This window comes from Balaenoptera borealis (genome assembly GCF_965194805.1).
Source record: "Balaenoptera borealis genome assembly, chromosome: 1".
Taxonomy (NCBI): Eukaryota; Metazoa; Chordata; class Mammalia; order Artiodactyla; family Balaenopteridae; genus Balaenoptera; species Balaenoptera borealis.
The window spans coordinates 76,869,312-76,889,882 of NC_138860.1; the positions used below are offsets into that span (position 1 = coordinate 76,869,312).

Here is a 20,571-nt window from a genome sequence, read left to right on the forward strand (position 1 = left end):
AGAAACACATATATTTCTATCTCCTTTTTAATATAAACAATAGCACTCTATTCACATGTCCTACACCTTGCTTTATTCACTTTAAAGTATTTCCTGGACATCATTCCACAGAAGCATCTTGCTCACTGCTTTTCACAGCTGTGTAGTACTCCCCTGTGTGGAGATACCATATTACTGACAGTTGAGTTGTTTCCAGTCTGTAGTTAATACAAATAATGCTGCATATAATAGTTGACACTTTTCATATTTTTGCTAGAGTATCTTTGGGATAGATTTCTAAAAATGGAATTGCTTAATCAAAAGGCATTGATAATTGTGCTAGCTAGATACTGCCAAAGTCTCCATCGTGGAGGCTGTACCATTTTACATTTCCATACTCAACGTATTAGAATGCCTGTTTCCTCATAGACTGACCAACAGAGTACGTTATCAAACTTTTGGATTTATGCAGTCTCGTGGGTAAAATGTGGTATCTCCATGCAGTTTTAATTTCAATATTTTTAAAATTATGAGCAATACTGAACAATTTTCATATGGTTAACAGCAATTTGTATGTCTTTCACTGTGACATGCCTCATTATAACCAGTTTTCTATAGGGTTATTAGTTTTTTTCTTCTGTATTTTTAGAAGTTTTGTTGTTGTCGTTGTTTGTTTGTTTTAATATTTATTTATTTATTTATTTATTTATTTATTTATTTATTTATTTATTTATTTTGGCTGTGCCGGGTCTTAGTTGTGGCATGCAGGATCTTCGTTGCGGTGTTTGGGCTTCTTAGTTGTGGCATGCGGACTCTTAGTTGTGGCATGTGGGATCTAGTTCCCTGACCAGGGACCGAACCTGGGCCCCCTGCATTGGGAGTGTGGAGTCTTACCCACTGGACCACCAGGGAAGTCCCTGTTGTTCTTTTTATCAAAGATGCTAACTCTTTGCCTGTGGTATAACTTTTTCCCCCAGTTGTCTTTTTACTTTTTGGTGGTGTTGTTATGTATTAAAATTTATCAATGCATCTGTGGCGATGAGCTTTTTTTTTTTTACTTTGGATCAATTAATATGATAAACTATATTAATGGATTTCCTTTGACTCTCCATCTTTGCATCCATAGAGTATTATCCACTTGGTCATGATACAATTTTTTTAACATACTATTGGATTCTGCTTACTAATATTTTATATAAGATTTTTGTATCAATATTAATAAGTGAAGTTGGGCTTCCCTGGTGGCACAGTGGTTGAGAGTCTGCCTGCCGGTGCAGGGGACACGGGTTCGAGCCCTGGTCTGGGAAGATCCCACATGCTGCGGAGCAGCTGGGCCCGTGAGCCACAATTGCTGAGCCTGCGCGTCTGGAGCCTGTGCCCCGCAACGGGAGGGGCCGCGATGGTGAGAGGCCCGCGCACCGCGATGAAGAGTGGCCCCCGCTTGCCACGACTAGAGAGGGCCCTCGCACAGAAACGAAGACCCAGCACAGCCAAAAATAAATAAATAAACAAAGTAAACAATGCCTTAAAAAAAAAAATTCTTTAAAAAAAAAAAAAAATAAGTGAAGTTGATCTATAGTGTTTTTTGTTTAGTCTTTGTCATGGTTCCAAAATTCAAGTTTGGGAATCAATGTTACACCCACTTCATAAAATGAATTTGCGAATTTTCCTTCTTATGCCATGCTCTAAAATATCTTAAAAAGTTAAGGATTTATTTTTTAAAATTTGATAATATCTTCTGTGAAACTATCTGGATCTGTTTTGTTTTGTGGGGTAACTCTAACCAGTTTCTCTAATTCTTTTATGTTAAATGGTCTGTTTTTACTCTGTCTCCACAGGGGTCAATTCTGTTAAATTGGGGTTTTATACAACATTATACATTTAATGTAGATTTTCGAACATATTTACATAGAATATTTAAAAATTTTTCTTTTCTGTGTCTCTTTCTTTCTAACTTTATGTATTTGTGCTGTCTTCCCCCCCCCCTTTATTTTGAGTAGTTTAGTTAAGAAGTTATCAATTTAATTTTTTCAAAGAAACAGTTTTGGATTTATTTATTTTAAAAGAGAATTTTAATTTCCAGTTTTAAGAGTTCTACTTTTTGTTGTTGTAGTTTTCAAACCCATTAACACTGCCTTTCTTTTTACTAATTTCTTTCTTTTGCTGACATTTGGTTTGCCTTGTTTTTTTTTCCCCCTAGTTTTTTGAGACATAATGTTCATTTATCTTTGCTTTTTAACTTTTATTCATTTAATATTATATCTTTCTCTGATAGTTGTTTTAACTATTTCCCATAGATTCTTGTTTTCATTATTAATATTTTCGATTTGTTTTGCATTTCTCCTTTGACCCAGAAGTGGTTAACAGCAAGTTTTTAAATTTCCCATTTGGAAATTTAAATTGGAATTTACTGAGATTTTTTCTGTGGCCCAAGATGTGAATGTGCCACATTTTTGTGATTTTTGTGAATCCTTTATATGCATTTGGGGGGGGGAAGAAAGCCATATTCTCTATTATCAAGGTTCAGAGTTTAATATATATTAAATCTATCTTATTTATTATGTTGGTTAGGTTGTCTGTATCTGTACTAATTTCTTGTTCACTTTGTCTCTCTAGATCTGATTTGTTAAAGTCTCCTATTATTGATGTGCTTCTATTTCTCCCATATAAAGTGTAATTCTTTCTCTTTTTTTAATTGTGGTAAAAATTTCTTTATCTCGAATCCTGCAGCCTGTGGAACAAAAACCACATTCACAGAAAGATAGACAAGATGAAAAGGCAGAGGGCTGTGTATCAGATGAAGGAACAAGATAAACCCCCAGAAAAACAACTAAATGAAGTGGAGATAGGCAACCTTCCAGAAAAAGAATTCAGAATAATGATAGTGAGGATGATCCAGGACCTCGGAAAAAGAATGGAGGCAAAGATCGAGAAGATGCAAGAAATGTTTAACAAAGACCTAGAAGAATTAAAGAACAAACAGAGAGAAATGAACAATACAAGAACTGAAATGAAAAATACACTAGAAGTAATCAATAGCAGAATAACTGAGGCAGAAGAACGGATAAGTGACCTGGAAGACAGAATGGTGGAATTCACTGCTGCAGAACAGAATAAAGAAAAAAGAATGAAAAGAAATGAAGACAGCCTAAGAGACCTCTGGGACAACATTAAACACAACAACATTCACATTATGGGGCCCCAGAAGGAGAAGAGAGAGAAAAAGGACCTGAGAAAATATTTGAAGAGATTATAGTCGAAAACTTCCCTAACAAGGGAAAGGAAATAGCCACCCAAGTCCAGGAAGCGCAGAGAGTCCCATACAGGATAAACCCAAGGAGAAACATGCTGAGACACATAGTAATCAAACTGGCAAAAATTAAAGACAAAGAAAAATTATTGAAAGCCGCTAGGGAAAAACAACAAATAACATACAAGGGAACTCCCATAAGGTTAAGAGCTGATTTCTCAGCAGAAACTCTACAAGCCAGAAGGGAGTGGCATGACATATTTAAAGTGATGAAAGGGAAGAACCTACAACCAAGATTACTCTACCCAGCAAGGATCTCATTCAGATTCAATGGAGAAATCAAAAGCTTTACAGACAAGCAAAAGCTAAGAGAATTCAGCACCACCAAACCAGCTCTACAGCAAATGCTAAAGGAACTTTTCTAAGTGGGAAACACAAGAGAAGAAAAGGACCTACAAAAACAAACCCAAAACAATTAAGAAAATGGTGATAGTAACATACATATCGATAATTACCTTAAACGTGAATGGATTAAATGCTCCAACCAAAAGACACAGGCTTGCTGAATGAATACAAAAACAAGACCCATAGGGCTTCCCTGGTGGTGCAGTGGTTGAGAATCTGCCTGCTAATGCAGGGGACATGGGTTCAAGCCCTGGTCTGGGAAGATCCCACATGCCGCAGAGCAACTGGGTCTGTGAGCCACAATTACTGAGCCTGCGCGTCTGGAGCCTGTTCTCCGCAACAAGAGAGGCCACAATAGTGAGAGGCCCCATGCACCACGATGAAGAGTGGCCCCCGCTTGCCGCAACTAGAGAAAGCCCTCGCACAGAAACGAAGACCCTACACAGCCAAAAATAAATAAATAAATAAATAATTTAAAAACAACAACAACAAACCAAGATATTACTTTAAAAAAAAAAAAAAAAAGACTCATATATATGCTGTCTACAAGAGACCCACTTCAGACCTAGGGACACATACAGACTGAAAGTGAGGGGAAGGAAAAAGATATTCCATGCAAATAGAAATCAAAAGAAAGCTGGAGTAGCAATACTCATAGCAGATAAAATAGACTTTAAAATAAAGAATGTTACAAGAGACAAGGAAGGACACTACATAATGATCAAGGGATCAATCCAAGAAGAAGATATAACAATTATAAATATATATGCACCCAACACAGGAGCACCTCAATACATAACGCAACTGCTAACAGCTATAAAAGAGGAAATTGACAGTAACACAATAATAGTGGGAGACTTTAACACCTCACTTACACCAATGGACAAATCATCCAAATAGAAAATTAATAAGGAAACACAAGCTTTAAATGACACAATAGACCAGATAGATTTAATTGATATTTATAAGACATTCCATCCAAAAACAGCAGATTACACTTTCTTCTCAAGTGCGCATGGAACATTCTCCAGGATAGATCACATCTTGGGTCACAAATCAAGCCTCAGTAAATTTAAGAAAACTGAAATCATATCAAGCATCTTTTCTTACCACAGTGCTATAAGATTAGAAATCAATTACAGGGAAAAAACTGTAAAAAACACAAACACATGGAGGCTAAACAATACATTACTAAATAACCAAGAGATCACTGAAGAAATCAAAGAGGAAATCAAAAAATACCTAGAGACAAATGACAATGAAAATACAATGATCCAAAACCTATGGGATGCAGCAAAAGCAGTTCTAAGCGGGAAGTTTATAGCAATACAAGCCTACCTCAAGAAACAAGAAAAATCTCAAATAAACAATCTAACCTTACACCTAAAGGGGCTAGAGAAAGAAGAACAAACAAAACCCAAAGTTAGCAAGAGGAAAGAAATCATGAAGATCAGAGCAGAGGGCTTCCCTGGTGGCGCAGTTGTTGGGAGTCCGCCTGCCAGTGCAGGGGACGTGGGTTCAAGCCTTGGTCCAGGAGGATCCCACATGCTGCGGAGGAACTAGGCCTGTGCACCATGGCTGCTGGGCCTGCACTCTGGAGCCCGTGGGCCACAACTGCTGAAGCCTGTGCGCCTGGAGCCTGTGCTCTGCAGTGGGAGGGGCCACTGCAGTGAGAAGCCCACGCACCACCACGAAGAGTGGCCCCTGCTTGGCGCAGCTAGAGAGGGCCCGCCTGCAGCAATGAAGACCTAACGCAGTCAAAAATAAATAAATAAATAAATTTATTTATTTAAAAAAGAAAAAGATCAGAGCAGAAATAAACGAAATAGAAACAAAGAAAACAATAGCAAAGATCAATAAAACTAAAAGCTGGTTCTTTGAGAAGATAAACAAAATTGATAAACCATTAGCTAGACTCATCAAGAAAAAGAGGCAGAGGACTCAAATCAATAAAATTAGAAATGAAAAAGGAGAAGTTACAACAGACACCACAGAAATTCAAAGCATCCTAAGAGACTACTATAAGAAACTCTATGCCAATAAAATGGACAACCTGGAAGAAATGGACAAATTCTTAGAAAAGTATAACCTTCCAAGACTGAACCAGGAAGAAATAGAAAATAGGAACAGACCAATCACCAGTAATGAAATTGAAACTGTGATTAAAAATTTTCCAACAAACAAAAGTCCAGGACCAGATGGCTTCACAGGTGAATTCTATCAAACATTTAGAGAAGAGCTAACACCCATCCTTCTCAAACTCTTCCAAAAAATTGCAGAGGAAGGAACACTCCCAAACTCATTCTATGAGGCCACCATCACCCTGATACCAAAACCAGACAAAGATACTACAAAAAAAGAAAATTACAGACCAATATCACTGATGACTATAGATGCAAAAATCCTCAACAAAATACTAGCAAACAGAATCCAACAACACATTAAAAGGATCATATACCATGATCAAGTGGGATTTCTCCCAGGGATGCAAGGATTCTTCAATATACAGAAATCAATGTGATACACCATATTAACAAACTGAAGAATAAAAACCATATGATCATCTCAATAGATGCAGAAAAAGCTTTTGACAAAATTCAACACCCATTTATGATAAAAACTCTCCAGAAAGTGGGCACAGAGGGAACCTACCTCAACATAATAAAGGCCATATACGACAAACCCACAGCAAACATCATTCTCAATGGTGAAAAACTGAAAGCATTTCCTCTGAGATCAGGAACAAGACAAGGATGTCCACTCTCACCACTATTATTCAACATAGTTTTGGAAGTCCTAGCCACGGCAATCAGAGAAGAAAAAGAAATAAAAGGAACACAAGTTGGAAAAGAAGAAGTAAAACTGTCACTGTTTGCAGATGACATGATATTATACATAGAGAATCCTACAGATGCCACCAGAAAACTACTAGAGCTAATCAATGAATCTGGTAAAGTTGCAGGATACAAAATTAATGCACAGAAATCTCTTGCATTCCTATACACTAATGATGAAAAATCTGAAAGAGAAATTAAGGAAACACTCCCATTTACCACTGCAACAAAAAGAATAAAATACCTAGGAATAAACCTACCTAGGGAGACAAAAGACCTGTAAGCAGAATACTATAAGACACTGATGAAAGAAATTAAAGATGATACAAACAGATGGAGAGATATACCATGTTCTTGGATTGGAAGAATCAACATTGTGAAAATGACTATACGACCCAAAGCAATCTACAGATTCAATGCAATCCCTATCAAATTACCGATGGCATTTTTTACAGAACTAGAACAAAAAGTCTTAAAATTTGTATGGAGACACAAAAGACCCCAAATAGCCAAAGCAGTCTTGAGAGAATAAAAAAGGAGCTGGAGGAATCAGACTCCTTGACTTCAGACTACACTACAAAGCTACAGTAATCAAGACAATACAGTACTGGCACAAAAACAGAAATATAGATCAATGGAACAGGACAGAAAGCCCAGAGATAAACCCACGCACTTATGGTCAACTAATCTATGACAAAGGAGGCAAGGATATACAATGGAGAAAAGACAGCCTCTTCAATAAGTGGTGCTGGGAAAACTGGACAGCTACATGTAAAAGAATGAAATTAGAACACTTCCTAAAACCATACACAAAAATAAACTCAAAATGGATTCCAGACCTAAATGTAAGACCGGACACTATAAAACTCTTGGAGGAAAACATAGGAAGAACACTCTTTGACATAAATTACAGCAAGATCTTTTTTGATCCACCTCCTAGAGTAATGGAAATAAAAACAAAAATAAATGGGACCTAATGAAACTTAAAACCTTTTGCAAAGCAAAGGAAACTACAAACAAGATGAAAAGACAACCCTCAGAATGGGAGAAAATATTTGCAAATGAATCAACGGACAAAGGATTAATCTCCAAAATATATGTGCAGCTCAATAGTAAAAAAACAAACAACCCAATCCAAAAATGGGCAGAAGACCTAAATAGACATTTCTCCAAAGAAGACATACAGATGGCCAAGAAGCACATGAAAAGATGCTCAACATCACTATTAGAGAGATGCAAATCAAAACTACAATGAGGTATCACCTCACACCAGTTAGAATGGGCTTCATCCGAAAATCTATAAACAACAAATGCTGGAGAGGGTGTGGAGAAAAGGGAACCCTCTTGCACTGTTGGTGGGAATGTAAATTGATACAGCCACTATGGAAAACAGTATGGAGGTTCCTTAAAAAACTAAAAAGAGAATTACCATATGACTCAGCAATCCCACTACTGGGTATATACCCAGAGAAAACCATAATTCAAAAAGACACATGCACCCCAATATTCATTGCAGCACTATTTACAATAGCCAGGTCATGGAAGCAACCTAAATGCCCATCGACAGACGGATGGATAAAGAAGATGTGGTACATATATACAATGGAGTATTACTCAGCCATAAAGAGGAACGAAATTGGGTCATTTGTAGAGACGTGGATGAATCTAGAGACTGTCATACAGAGTGAAGTAAGTCAGAAAGAGAAAAACAAATATCGTATATTAACGCATATATGTGCAACCTAGAAAAATGGTACACATGAATGGGTTTGCAGGGCAGAAATTGAGACACAGATGTAGAGAACAAACATATGGACGCCAAGGGGGGCAAGCGGCCGGGGGGGAGGTGTTGGTGGAATGAATTGGGAGATTGGGATTGACATGTATACACTAATATGTTTAAAATGGATAACTAATAAGAACTTGCTGTATAAAAAATTAAATTAAAAAAAATTCTTTATCTCTTTTAAACCATTTTAGTCAGAATTCTAATTCGTTGATAATTACAATTGCAACCCCTGCTTTAATTTAAGAAAAACATTCTGGTACTTTTTTAGTCATTTATTTTTAGGCTTCCTGAATCTCTTCAATTTAGATATATTTCTTTTATACAGCATAGTGTTGGAATTTGCTTTTGTAGTCAATGTGAAAATCATTTTAACAGGTGTGGTAAGCCCATTTATATATTTTTTGATGCAATCAATATTTCTGGCCTTAGATCTGCCTTACTGTTTTATGTTACATATTTTTTATATATGTAGGTCTCTCACCATGTGATCTATTTCATATGCTTCCTCCTCTCCCCACCCCCCACTTTTTTTTAACATACCTTCTGGTATTTAAAAGAGTTTGTATTTTTGTTCTAATGGTTAACTTTATCCTAATACTTTTATACAATACGTAAGTTCTGTCTCTTTTTTGCTATTGTCTATATGAGCACGTGAGATGATAGAAAATACATATATTGGTCTCTGCCCCTTGTTCCTGGCACAGAGCTCCTGAAACCCTTGTAAATACCTAAGTGATAAAAGCACTAGGAACATCTTTTGTGCTAACATTTGGTCTTTGACCCTGGTTCCTGACACGGTGCTTGGAATTTCCTGCGTAATAGGGGTGGGGGTGTCTTTTGTTCTAATGAGGTGATTATTGGTGGGCTCCTGGATGGAAGCTGGTTACCAGAAAGACCAAGTCATGATTAGAAGCTTAGACTTCAACCCCATCCCCCATTCTCTGGAGAGGGGAGAGGGGCTAGAAATGGAATTAACGATCGATCAGGCCTATGTGATGAAGACTCCAGAAGAATCCCAATAAGATAGGGTTTGGAGAGTGTCCAGGGAGAGTGGCAGACCCAGAGAGGACATGGGAGCTCCACGCCCCTTCCCACATACTTTCCCTAAACATCTCTTCCATCTGGATGTTCATCAGTATTCTTTATCATATCCTCACAGATATCCTCAAGTATTTTGTTGAGTTCTGTGAGCCATTCTAGCAAATTAATTAAACTCAAGGAGGGGGTCATGGGAATCTCTGACTTACAGCTGATTGATCAGAAGCACAAGTAACAACCTGGACATGCAATTGGCATCTGAAGGGTGGGGGGGCAGGCGGTCTTGTGGGACTGAGCCCTTAACCCGTGGGATCTGACGCTATCTCCAGGTAGATAGCGTTAGAATTGAGCTAAATTATAGAACACCCAGCTGGTGTCATGGAATTACTTGATGTGGGGAAAACCCCCTTGTCTGGTGTCAGAAGTGTTGTTAATGAGATAGTAGTGTGAGAGTAAAGGAGAAACACAGGAGGACTGGAGTTTTTCCTAATATAGAGCAACACTGAAACTATCTAGGAATCTCTTAATCAGTCACTCCCCCCACCAGCCCCCATTGCTTTCCCCTAGCACCTAACTTGAGGCAAATCCTTTTATTTCTAGTTAATATCTGTATATGATAATCAGGGCTTATTCTATTGATACTTCTCACATACTACCTAATCTACCTCACATATCTAATCTCTCATTGTTAGCTGTACTATATTTACAGGGTTGCCAAGAAATCTGGAAACATAAATGAATACATATTAATGGTTTGTTGGTATTATATTTCAATACAGAACAAAATAGTATCTTTTCCCAGACTTTATGGCCACTGTGTATATCGTCAAAGCACATAGCTATCACATAACTACACTTTCCATTAGAACCATCATTTATTCTTGGTTATTCAAGTAAACATAAATTTAATTCTCTCCACTAGTGAGAGACACTGATGTCTCTTCAGTCATTGTGATTGTCTACAGCTTGTTCTCTAGATTCCTCAGGAAGTGTTCTTATCAAGAATATTCTTCTTTTATGGGGTATGGGAGGGGAGACGTAATAGCAGTCTCCAATAGAGGGAGCCTTAGGTTCCTCAAAGGAAAGAAAATAGGATAAAAAATTTGTAATCTATAGAGAAATTTTGAAATGGTGTCTATATTTGCAGCCATCCATTTCTTCAGTGCTTACTGTGTACAGAACTGTCTTCAGTTCCTATAAAGGAATATATAGAAAACAGGGAGGTGTAAATAGTTCAAAGTTGGTCCAGGAGCTTGGTTGGATAAGATCCTGTTAGCTCAGTATAACAGGCAAAAGCCAGGTCTCCAATCCAAGACCCACTACCACCTGCCCCAGTGAACTAGCATGCAGGGTACTTTGGAACTATCTGGAAGAAAACTTGGAGAGCTGTTGGTCAAACTATGTAATAGATGAGATGCTCAGGTTTTTACTAATGAGGTTACTAATGATTTTTCTGGTTTTAAAATTGCCATGGGGGGGAATTCCCTGGCGGTCAGGTGGTTAGGACCCTGCGCTTTCACTGCCGAGGGCCTGGGTTCATTCCCTGGTCGGGGAACTAAGATCCTGCAAGCTGCGTGGTGAAAAAGAAAAAAAAATTGCCATGGGAAGAAAAATACATTGAAAGTTCAGGTTGCTAACTTTTGGCTATTATAAATTCGAAATCACTAAATGAGGTAGTTTACCTAACAACGCAAATTTTTGAGGGAGAAGTTGCTGTGAATCTCTTTAATGTCTGGGAAGAGATGTGGGATAAAAGCAAACTTGGAGATCTAATCAATCTATCAAGCCTTCAAGATCTGCCAGAGAACTCTTGATACATGGCTGGAGGGGATATAACCTCTAGAAGGCAATTTGGCAGTATCTATCAAACTGCACATATCCTTTGACTTCACAATTTCATTTCTATAAATTTATCTTACAAATATACTCACACAATGCAAAACAAGACATGTAGAAAGTTATTCATTGCTGCACTATGATAGCAAAAGTTTAAAAACAAACTAAATGTTCAACAATAGGGAACTGATTATAATACATCATTAATGTATACTATGCAGCTATAAAAAAAGCAAGGAAGCTCTTTATGTACTAATATTTAATGATATTCAAAATATATTTTTAAATCTTAAAATGAAAGTAGTATGTTATGCTATAATTTGTGTAAAAGGTAATGGTGATGAATAAAATATATATTTCTATTTTTTATATCTATTCTTGAATATGCACAAAACCTTGGAAAACTACAGAAAAAACTGATAACTGATTGTGGGAAAGTTTATTACCTATTTTTTAAAAGAAGATCCATTGGTTCAAAGCAAAAGCTTTACCTTCTATGGTCTCTCTCCACTTAAACTGACCAGCATTCTTTTTGTTCTTCCCATTCCCTCCTGTTGTATTAGTAAGACTCTTACTAGGTTGCAAGAAAGGTACAAGCCCAAGTCATCTCAGGATGGTGGCTGTCAATGAGGAAGCAAATCATATTGGCTGACTTGCAGAGAAATAAGAACAAGGCATTGCAGAGAACAATGAGATGGAGAAAAAAAAATCCCTCTTCTTGATCATGTTCTATCTTCCAGATTCTAGTACCCTTTAAGGCCCAAACTATACTTCCTACTTTTGGAATCTGTTATAAATATTCCATAACTTTAAATTCCCCCCTTTTCTGTTTCAGGTAACCTGAATAGGTACTTCTTTTTACTGGGCAGTCTTGAGCTAATACTAATGCTAAAATTATTGAACACTCACTATGCATCAGGCACCCTACTAGGCATGTTACATATGTTTAATTCTCAAAACTCAGATTATCCTCATTTCACACCATAAGGGTTCTCAGACCCAGAAAGACCAAGTAACTTGTCCAAGGTCACACATTTAGGCAGAACCAGAATTTAATCCAGGCAATCTGACTCCAGTGCTCAAGTTGGTAGTTGCCCTCTATTAGGTAGTTTATACACTTCCTATAGACACAAAGTAAACTTGTAGCCCAATGGCAGATGATCTCAACCCAAATAAAAGATTTCCTAATGGTCTAATTTCAGGTATCAGAGAACCGAATCAAATGATGAAAATATCGTGAGGCATATTTTTTGAGTGGGGCCTTTATGAGCCCTTCTAACTTTGAAAGAGTTAAATCTGGTTCGATGAAAGAACAACAGCTGTACCTAAAGTCAACCAGTCAATCTGAAGAAAGGCTAAAATTCAATACAATTTTATTAGAAGCTTGAAATTGCCTGTTACTATTTATATTACAATTTCCTAGTGTCTGTGAAATTCTAATTGGAGAATTCACACAGGACCCAGCCAGGATTGAACCATGGATTTGAAAAAGACACAAATAACCTAAAATGGTCACCTCTCCCTGCAGAACAATGGGTTAGAGGATCCAGAAACCGACCCAAATATATTAGGGAATACAATAAAGGTGGCATTTCAAATCAGTAGGGGAAAGATGGCTTATTCAATAAATGATGCCAAGACAACTAGTTAGGTATCTGGAGATTGACCTCAGTTTAGTCACCAAAATAAATTCCAACGTAATAAAAATTTAAATATAAAAACTGAAACCAGGGGTGAATTATTTTTTAAATATTGGAATTTACAAAAAGCCTTCAAAGCATAAGATCCAGAAGTACAGAAAGAAAGAGTGATAAGTTTGACTACATAAATTTAAATGACAAACTGGGGGAAAATGTTTGCAACATAACTGACAAAAGGGCTGATTTCCTTAATACATAAAGTTCAAATAGATTAATAAAAGTGATCAACAGCTCAATAACAAATGGCAAAAAACATGAAAGGCTATTTTCAGGGGAAAAAAAAGAAAACATATAAACATAAGGAAAAAACCTTGTAATTAAAGAAATGAAAGTTTAAAACAATGATACACCATGTTTCACCTACAGCTTAAGAAGCAATACAGTGTAATGGTTAAAACTGATCACTTTTGGGGCTTCCCTGATGGCGCAGTGGTTGAGAATCTGCCTGCCAATGCAGAGGACACGGGTTCAAGCCCTGGTCTGGGAGGATCCCACATGCCGCGGAGCAACTAGGCCCGTGAGCCACAACTACTGAGCCTGCGTGTCTGGAGCCTGTGCTCCGCAACAAGAGAGGCCGCGATAGTGAGAGGCCCGCGCACCGCGATGAAGAGTGGCCCCCGCTTGCCGCAACTAGAGAAAGCCCTCGCACAGAAACGAAGACCCAACACAGCCAAAAATAAATAAATAAAAATTTTAAATAATACAGACATACACTTTATAAAAAAACAAAACAAAACAAAACAAAAACTGATCACTCTAGAGACAGAATACTTGGGATTAAATCCTGGTTCTACTCCTTACTGTGCATGCCCCAGTTTCCTAGGCTGGGGTTCTTGTGAGAACCAAATGAGAAAATATAATAAAAAGCAATTAGGACTGTGCCTGGCATATAGTAACTACATTAGTTCTTATTATTAGATTGACAAAAACAGGAAAAACGTTGGTAAGGGAGTGGAGAACTAAGCACTCTCATACAACCATTGGCAGATGTATAAACTGGTACAATGTCTTTGAGTGGCAATTTGACATTGTCTACTAATGTTCTAAATTCATAAACCCTTTGACTTTACAATTCACTTTTAGAAATTTATCCTACTAATCGCATATGTTCCTAAAGATATATACATATATTTCTCTCTATATATATTTATATTCGTAAAGATATATATGTAGATATAGATTTTCATTGCAGCAATGTATGTAACAGCAAAAGACTGGAAATAACCTAAATGGTCATCCAAATGAGACTAAATAAATACATGATGGTACACCCTAAAATGAAATAATAAACTGTCATGAAAAAAAAAATCCCCAAGATAGTCAAAAAAGCAAATCACAAAACAGCGTGAACGGCTTGCTCCCATTAATCTTAGAATGTATGGAATATTTCTGGAAGGAGACACAAGAAAATAATAACAGTAGTTGCTTCTGAGGAGCAAGACTAGGAGTTGAAGTCAAATGGAGATTTGCTTTTCATTAAATACCTTTCCGTAAAAGTGGAATTTTTTTCCCATGTACACTTTTTTCAATTAAACAAAAACTAGTTAATTTAAAAAAATAAGATTGCAGCCATCATATAACACTGCATCTCTATCAGAAAAGCATACCAGCTAAAGACAGAAGTTCCAAGAGAAATGATGCTTGCTTAAATATCATTGTGGCTTTAGGAACCAAAATGTTATCACTCTAGAGAGTAATGAGAACCACAGGGACTAAGCACATGAGTCCCCTTTCCAGACCTCACATAAGCACATCTGTTAACTGCCAGAGTCTGTAAAACAAGAGCTGTTTTTACCTCCATCTCTAGAAGTGTAGGAGTGTTCTTGTACTTGGTGTGTTGGTTGGGATGAGGACTTTGGGAGAAGAAGGAAGGGAGAAGGGATTTACAATCATCCATTAAAATGCTCCCCTGGTTCTCAATGATCTATTTCTTTGGACAACTTACTTCTTAGTTTTTTCCTTTCATTTTAATACCTTATGGATAAACTTTATAATTCAGAAAACACAATTCTACTTTCTCCCTAACAACCCAGTAGATGGTTCTGATAATGCCATTTTAGATTAGTCTCAGACAGGTTTCCTAGTCCAACAAATATTAGGTTTGTGTCATAGCACCACCACTTAATTTTCTAAATCTGATGCTTTCCACACTACAGCTTTCTTTCATCATCCCTGCTCAATCTCCTGGCACCAGCTCCTGATTCCACCTCATCCCAGCCAACATCAAGCACCTTTGTTTTTAGGCTCTGTGATTCTAGAGAGTGATGGAAGAGACAGGAGTCATTTAAGGACTAAGGATATGTTTTTCTTTCTGGGGACAAATCTGAATCAGCTGCTTTTAAAAACATCATTCCTGGACTTCCCTGGTGGCGCAGTGATTAAGAATCCGCCTGCCAATGCAGGGGACACGGGTTCGAGCTCTGGTCTGGGAAGATCCCACATGCCACGGAGCAACTAAGCTCGTGCGGCACAACTACTGAGCCTGTGCTCTAAGAGAGCCCATGAGCCACAATTACTGAATCCCACGCACCTAGAGCCCATGCTCTGCAACAAGAGAAGCCATCACAGTAAGTAGCCCGCACACCACAACGAAGAGTAGCCCCCGCTCGCCGCAACTAGAGAAAGCCCGCGTGCAGCAACGAAGACCCAACACAGCCAAAAATAAGTAAATATATTTATTTAAAATAAATAAATAAATAAATAAATAAATAAATAAAAACATCATTCCTTTGTTATTCTGAGAAAATGAAGTAGTGGACCCTGTAAACAGGGTCTTGGCAGTACTGAGTACCTACCATGGTATGACATTATCTAGATACTTTATTCACCTCACCTCATTTACCCTGTAATTGTTCTATTATCTCCACAATACAAATGACTATAGAAATTCAGCGAAGGGATGTCAGTTGTTTAATGCCATACAGCTCCTATGTTCCTGTGTTGAGTAAGGACTCAAACCCCAGTGTCTGGCTCTAAAGTCTATGGTACATTACACCACACTGCCCAATGAACACAGCTCTTGGGGCTCCATGGTTTGTTGTGGTAGTTAAAGACCCCAGTCAAAGACAACCTGGAAGTTCCTAAGCAGGGGAAGTTATGCTAGAAAAAAGTCAGGGCCACTATTCAACCAATTTTCTCACATTTATTTACTCTGCCCCTCCCATCTCTAAAATGAAAATGAACCTAAGTTTCAGGGGAAAAGACTGGGGGCAGTGTCAGCCAAGAAAGTGATTAACAAGAAGGAAAAGGCAGCCCCTGCTAATTGGGAGGTAGTCGGAGAAGGTCGGCCTTCTTGCGGTTGCCAGGCAACACAGGTAAACAGAGGAAGTGGCAGGATCATGGCCACTAACTACAGTGCCAACCAAGTAAGTACTCTTTCCCATTTCTTTAACGTTTAATTTTGCTTTCCAGATTCCACCTTTGGCCTGACCCCTCCCATAGGATTCTGATGACTGAATATATAGCTAAGAGTCAGGTGAGATAGTATTTTTTTTACCTCCTCAGCTCCTCAGGGGAGGGAGGGCCTAAGGACAAGTAATAGGTATCTCTGGGTTAAGTTTGTAGGCCCTAACCCAGAGGTTAGCAAATTTTTTCTGAAAAGGGCCAGAGAATAAATATTTTAGGCTTTGTGGGTCGAGTGACAAAATCAGAGATATTATATAGGTATGAGAGAAAACACTTTTCCATAAAATTTTGACAAAATTCAAAATACAATAACTGAGTGCAATTTTTTGTAATATTAATGAAAAGCATGAAATTCTTATAGAATGAGAAAATATTTCGCTTAATTGGGGTACAAAGTTAGTGTTCCCCTTTATCAAATCAACTGCAAATGTTCATCTATAAAAACAATTCTTAGCTTTCTCAGGCCATCCGAAAACAGACAGGAGGATGGATTTGGCCCAGGCCAGAGTTTGCTGACCGCTGGTCTAGACCAGCACTGCAATAAAAAGATAATGTGAGTCACAAATGTAACTTTAAATTTTCTAGTAGCTACGTGAAAAAAATTAAAAAGAAATAATTTTAATAATATAACTTACGGACTTCCCTGGCGGCGCAGTGGTTAAGAATCCACCTGCCAATGCAGGGGACAAAGGTTTGATCCCTGGTCCAGGAAGATCCCACATGCCGTGGAGCAACTAAGCCCGTGTGCCACAACTACTGAAGCCTACGTGCCTAGAGCCCGTGCTCCAAAACAAGAGAAGCCACCGCAATGAGAAGCCCACGCACTGCAACAAAGAGTGGCCCCGCTCGCCACAACTAGAGAAAGCCTGCGTGCAGCAACGAAGACCCAACGCAGCCAAAATAATAATAATAATAATAATAATAATAACATAATTTAGCCCAGTTAAGTCCAAAATATTATTTCCAACACTTAATATTTTAAGTTATAATCAGATGTTTCACATTCTTTTTTGTACTAAGTCTTCAAAATCCATTGTATTTTATATAGCTGACCCTTGAACAAGGCAGGGATTAAGGTACAGATCCCCACACAGTTGAAAAGCTACATGTAGCTTTACAGTCGGCTCTCCATAACCCGGGTTCCACATCCACAGATTCAACCAACTATTGATCATGTAGTGCTGTAATACATATTTATTGAAAAGTACATATTTATTTATTTATTGTAAGTTAACCTGCACAGTTCAAACCCATGTTGTTCAAGGGTCAACTGTACTTACAAAGCACCTCAATTTGGACTAGTCACATTTCCAATGCTCAATAGCCACATGTGGCTAGTGGCTCCCTGTTGGACAGCACACAGATGAAACAAATCACATTCTCTCTAAAGTGAGTTAAAGCTTACTTAGCATGGTTGTTCATGTCTTCGGTCTTCAAATCTGAAGAACTGTGCCTAGCTATCATTTCCTGGGCTTGGGGCCTTTGAGTCTCATAGGGATTCTCATCTTTTTCTCCACAGTATGAAAAAGCTTTCTCACCCAAGTATCTGCAGAACTGGTCTCTCGCCAAGCCAACAAAAGAGGTATTCCACGTTCAGCACAGCACAATGCCAGTTTCTGGCTCTTTACGTCATACTCTATGTAACTCATTGGTACCTAACTTCTTTCAGCCTTCTTTGAATTCCCATATCCTCCTCTCCCTCAGCCCTTAATTCAAGCCCTTCAGATACTTTCTTCCACTTTTCCACTCCATCTTCACAAGCACTTCTCTCCCCACCTCTACCCCAGAGGATTTCTTCTCATGAAGGCTACACTCAGATTATCGCCAATGATCGTGGTCATCTGTTGCCTTCAGTGCCCCGTTCCAAGGTGAGATACTCACCTCCATTCTCATCTTGAAAGGTATAGAACTGAGGCACAGAACTGTAGTAACAGAGCGGGGAGACTTGCAATCTCCTGCAGCTACTATTTGGGAAATTAAAGTGCAATCTAATTCACACTGTAACACGAGTGCCCCCAAACTTCCAGCCAGCTTATCCAACAGAACAGGGTTGTGTTTAACACCCAGAATTCCTTAAGCTGATGAATGATCTGTATAAAATGAACACCTTCAGGTGATAACATTTATGCAGTGGGTACGCTGCCAAACTTAACCTAAGGATATGGAATTTAAGCCAGCAGAGATAAGGGGATGAAAAAATTAGGGTAGCCTAAATGAGAGAGGGGGAAAAGGAAGAGTGGGGAAATTATGCTTTCATTCTTGTTTCATGACGATGCATTCCCAAAGGTAAAGGATGGAAATAAGACAAACAGAAGGCCCACCAATAGGTCAGTTACTGGGAGTGAGAAGCCCTGTTGAGGAATCCCATTTTTCCTTTTAGGCAAGTCCTTGGGGTTCCTTCATGGGCACCTGGCAAATGCCTCTGAAGGTACCCCCTGCTCGGGTGACCCTGACCTCCCGTACAGCTGCTGGTGCTGCCTCCCTTACCAAATGGATACAGAAAAATCCTGATTTACTCAAGGCCTCCAATGGGCTACATCCTGAAATCTTAGGCAAGGTATCTCTTCCTCCCATCTAACCTCAATCCTGTTGTCTTCACTTCTTTTCAACCTCAAAAATGCCTAATGTTATACTACCACAATCCCAGCAGGGGGAACCTCTAACCAATTCTGTCTTACCCTGTCTAGTCCTTAAACAACCTCTGAGGCCTGAAGGGATAAGCTAAGGGCATCTTATCCACACCCTCCCACTCACACCCCCTCCACACAGTACAAAATGAGCTGATCTCAAGGGGAAGTTAACAGTATCAAATTTAACTCTTATTTGAAACCTGACCTTTTGTTCATGGAATGGGGAGAAAGGGATCTAGAATTCTGAGATGGATTGGGAATGATCTAGGCCTAACCTGAAACATAATTGTCTCTTCTATTCCACCCCTGACAGCCCCGTGATCCAGATAGTCAGAAGAAACTTGAGAAGTCTATCACAAAGACTGTACAGCAAGCACCAAGTCCAACTACAATCCTAAGCTCCCCAGAATCAAATCTCAATTCCCCAGATCAACTCCAAAGCTCACACCCCTCCGAAGGTCACACTCCGGGTCCCCAAAGCCCACCCAACTCTCCAAAGAGTCCACCTGGAAGCCCATGTATGCTAGAACACTGTGCAGGTCCTAATTTAGCCGAGGTCCAGAAATGCAAACCTGGAACTCCATTAGGGACTAAGGGACCACACTAAGAAAACCTGTCTAGAGATTGAGTGATGTAAGCAAGACCCCCCAGTCAGGGAAATTATGGATGGGAATAAAGGCAAATTTGGAAAATAAACATTCTTTGTTGAATCTTCTACTGATTTGGATTTTTCCCTCCTGCTATGTCTGCCTCTTTTAACCCATAACTAGGAGGAGGGTTGGAGGAAATAGAGCAGGGAAAAGAACATGACAGTGGCTTGGGGGTAGAACACATTTTTACCAGGATTGAGTCATTTCCAGAAATGACCAGGAGGAAGCTGGTCTGAATCACAGCAAAAGAAACCTCAAATAACAAGTCTGTCACCCCTACTCGCTCACTTTTCATCCTGAGCATGAACTACAACTTCAAAGTCAGAAGTACAATCATTTAGGGTAGAGTGTGTGTATGTGCATTTGGAGAAGGTGGGGAAGAAAAGGTACAGAAAGCCAGAGTAGAAGACACAATCCTTGTCTAACACTTCATTATCTGATGACAGAACACACAGGGAAAACAAATTAGAAAGAGTTATAAAAGCAAAACTCAAGCAAAAATACAAATATAATTTGAAAACTGAAGATATAGAAGTGATTAGAAGACAGAGAAGAAAAATAAAGGGAGACAACAAGTAGAAATTTAGGACAGAATAACATACATGATGACCACACTGCCACTCCCCCCACCCCAATCACCTGAATGATAAGAAGCCACCAAAAAAGTCCCTTATCTATTTCCCAGCCTCCAATTTGTTTATCATTATCCCCATTCTGCATCTTCCTGGCACTGGCTGTTAAATTTAATGCCCTTGCCAAACCTTTCCCAGTTCCAGTGCCCAATTGTTCCCTGATAAACACATATGCCTAACTCCAAGGACAAGTACAGAGGACATATGTATACGCTGGAGGAAGGCTACAAAGACTTCCCAGGGCCAGTGTAGCAAAAAGGGAGAAGTGATCATCACTTAAAGCCAAAGACTACTTGGGAGCTGGGATGAAGACTGTTGAGGCAACTAAGTAAGGTCTTCCTCTCCAACTGACACCAATTACAGCCACTGTTACTTCTCTCCAACCCACAGCTTTAACTGGTTGGCTAAAAACTCAGAGTGACA

General features: G+C 38.7%; 1 protein-coding gene across 4 annotated transcripts; it reads left to right on the forward strand.

The window, feature by feature from the left end:
* The first annotated feature begins 1,542 nt into the window (after positions 1 to 1,542).
* On the forward strand, positions 1,543 to 19,580 carry CFAP126 (cilia and flagella associated protein 126). Of its 4 annotated transcripts, none has more exons than XM_082407354.1 (5): positions 1,543 to 16,306; positions 17,756 to 17,818; positions 18,024 to 18,104; positions 18,617 to 18,793; positions 19,180 to 19,580. In XM_082407354.1, the coding sequence occupies exons 1-5, from the start codon at positions 16,280 to 16,282 to the stop codon at positions 19,471 to 19,473; spliced, it is 642 nt and encodes a 213-aa protein (XP_082263480.1). In that variant the 5' UTR covers positions 1,543 to 16,279; the 3' UTR covers positions 19,474 to 19,580. The 4 variants fall into 4 exon arrangements, with proteins under 4 accessions (XP_082263480.1, XP_082263481.1, XP_082263482.1 ...); XM_082407355.1 differs by having other exon boundaries at positions 1,543 to 16,196; XM_082407356.1 differs by lacking the exon at positions 18,024 to 18,104 and having other exon boundaries at positions 3,994 to 16,306.
* The last annotated feature ends 991 nt before the right edge of the window (positions 19,581 to 20,571 follow it).

Excerpts from the sequence above, each read along its gene's own strand:
- CFAP126 (XM_082407354.1), top strand. The coding sequence starts at position 16,280 with ATGACTGAATATATAGCTAAGAGTCAG. Across the intron at positions 18,105-18,616 it reads CTTCAGTGCCCCGTTCCAAG|GCAAGTCCTTGGGGTTCCTT; the intron begins GTGAGATACTCA and ends TTTTCCTTTTAG. Across the intron at positions 18,794-19,179 it reads ATCCTGAAATCTTAGGCAAG|CCCCGTGATCCAGATAGTCA; the intron begins GTATCTCTTCCT and ends CACCCCTGACAG.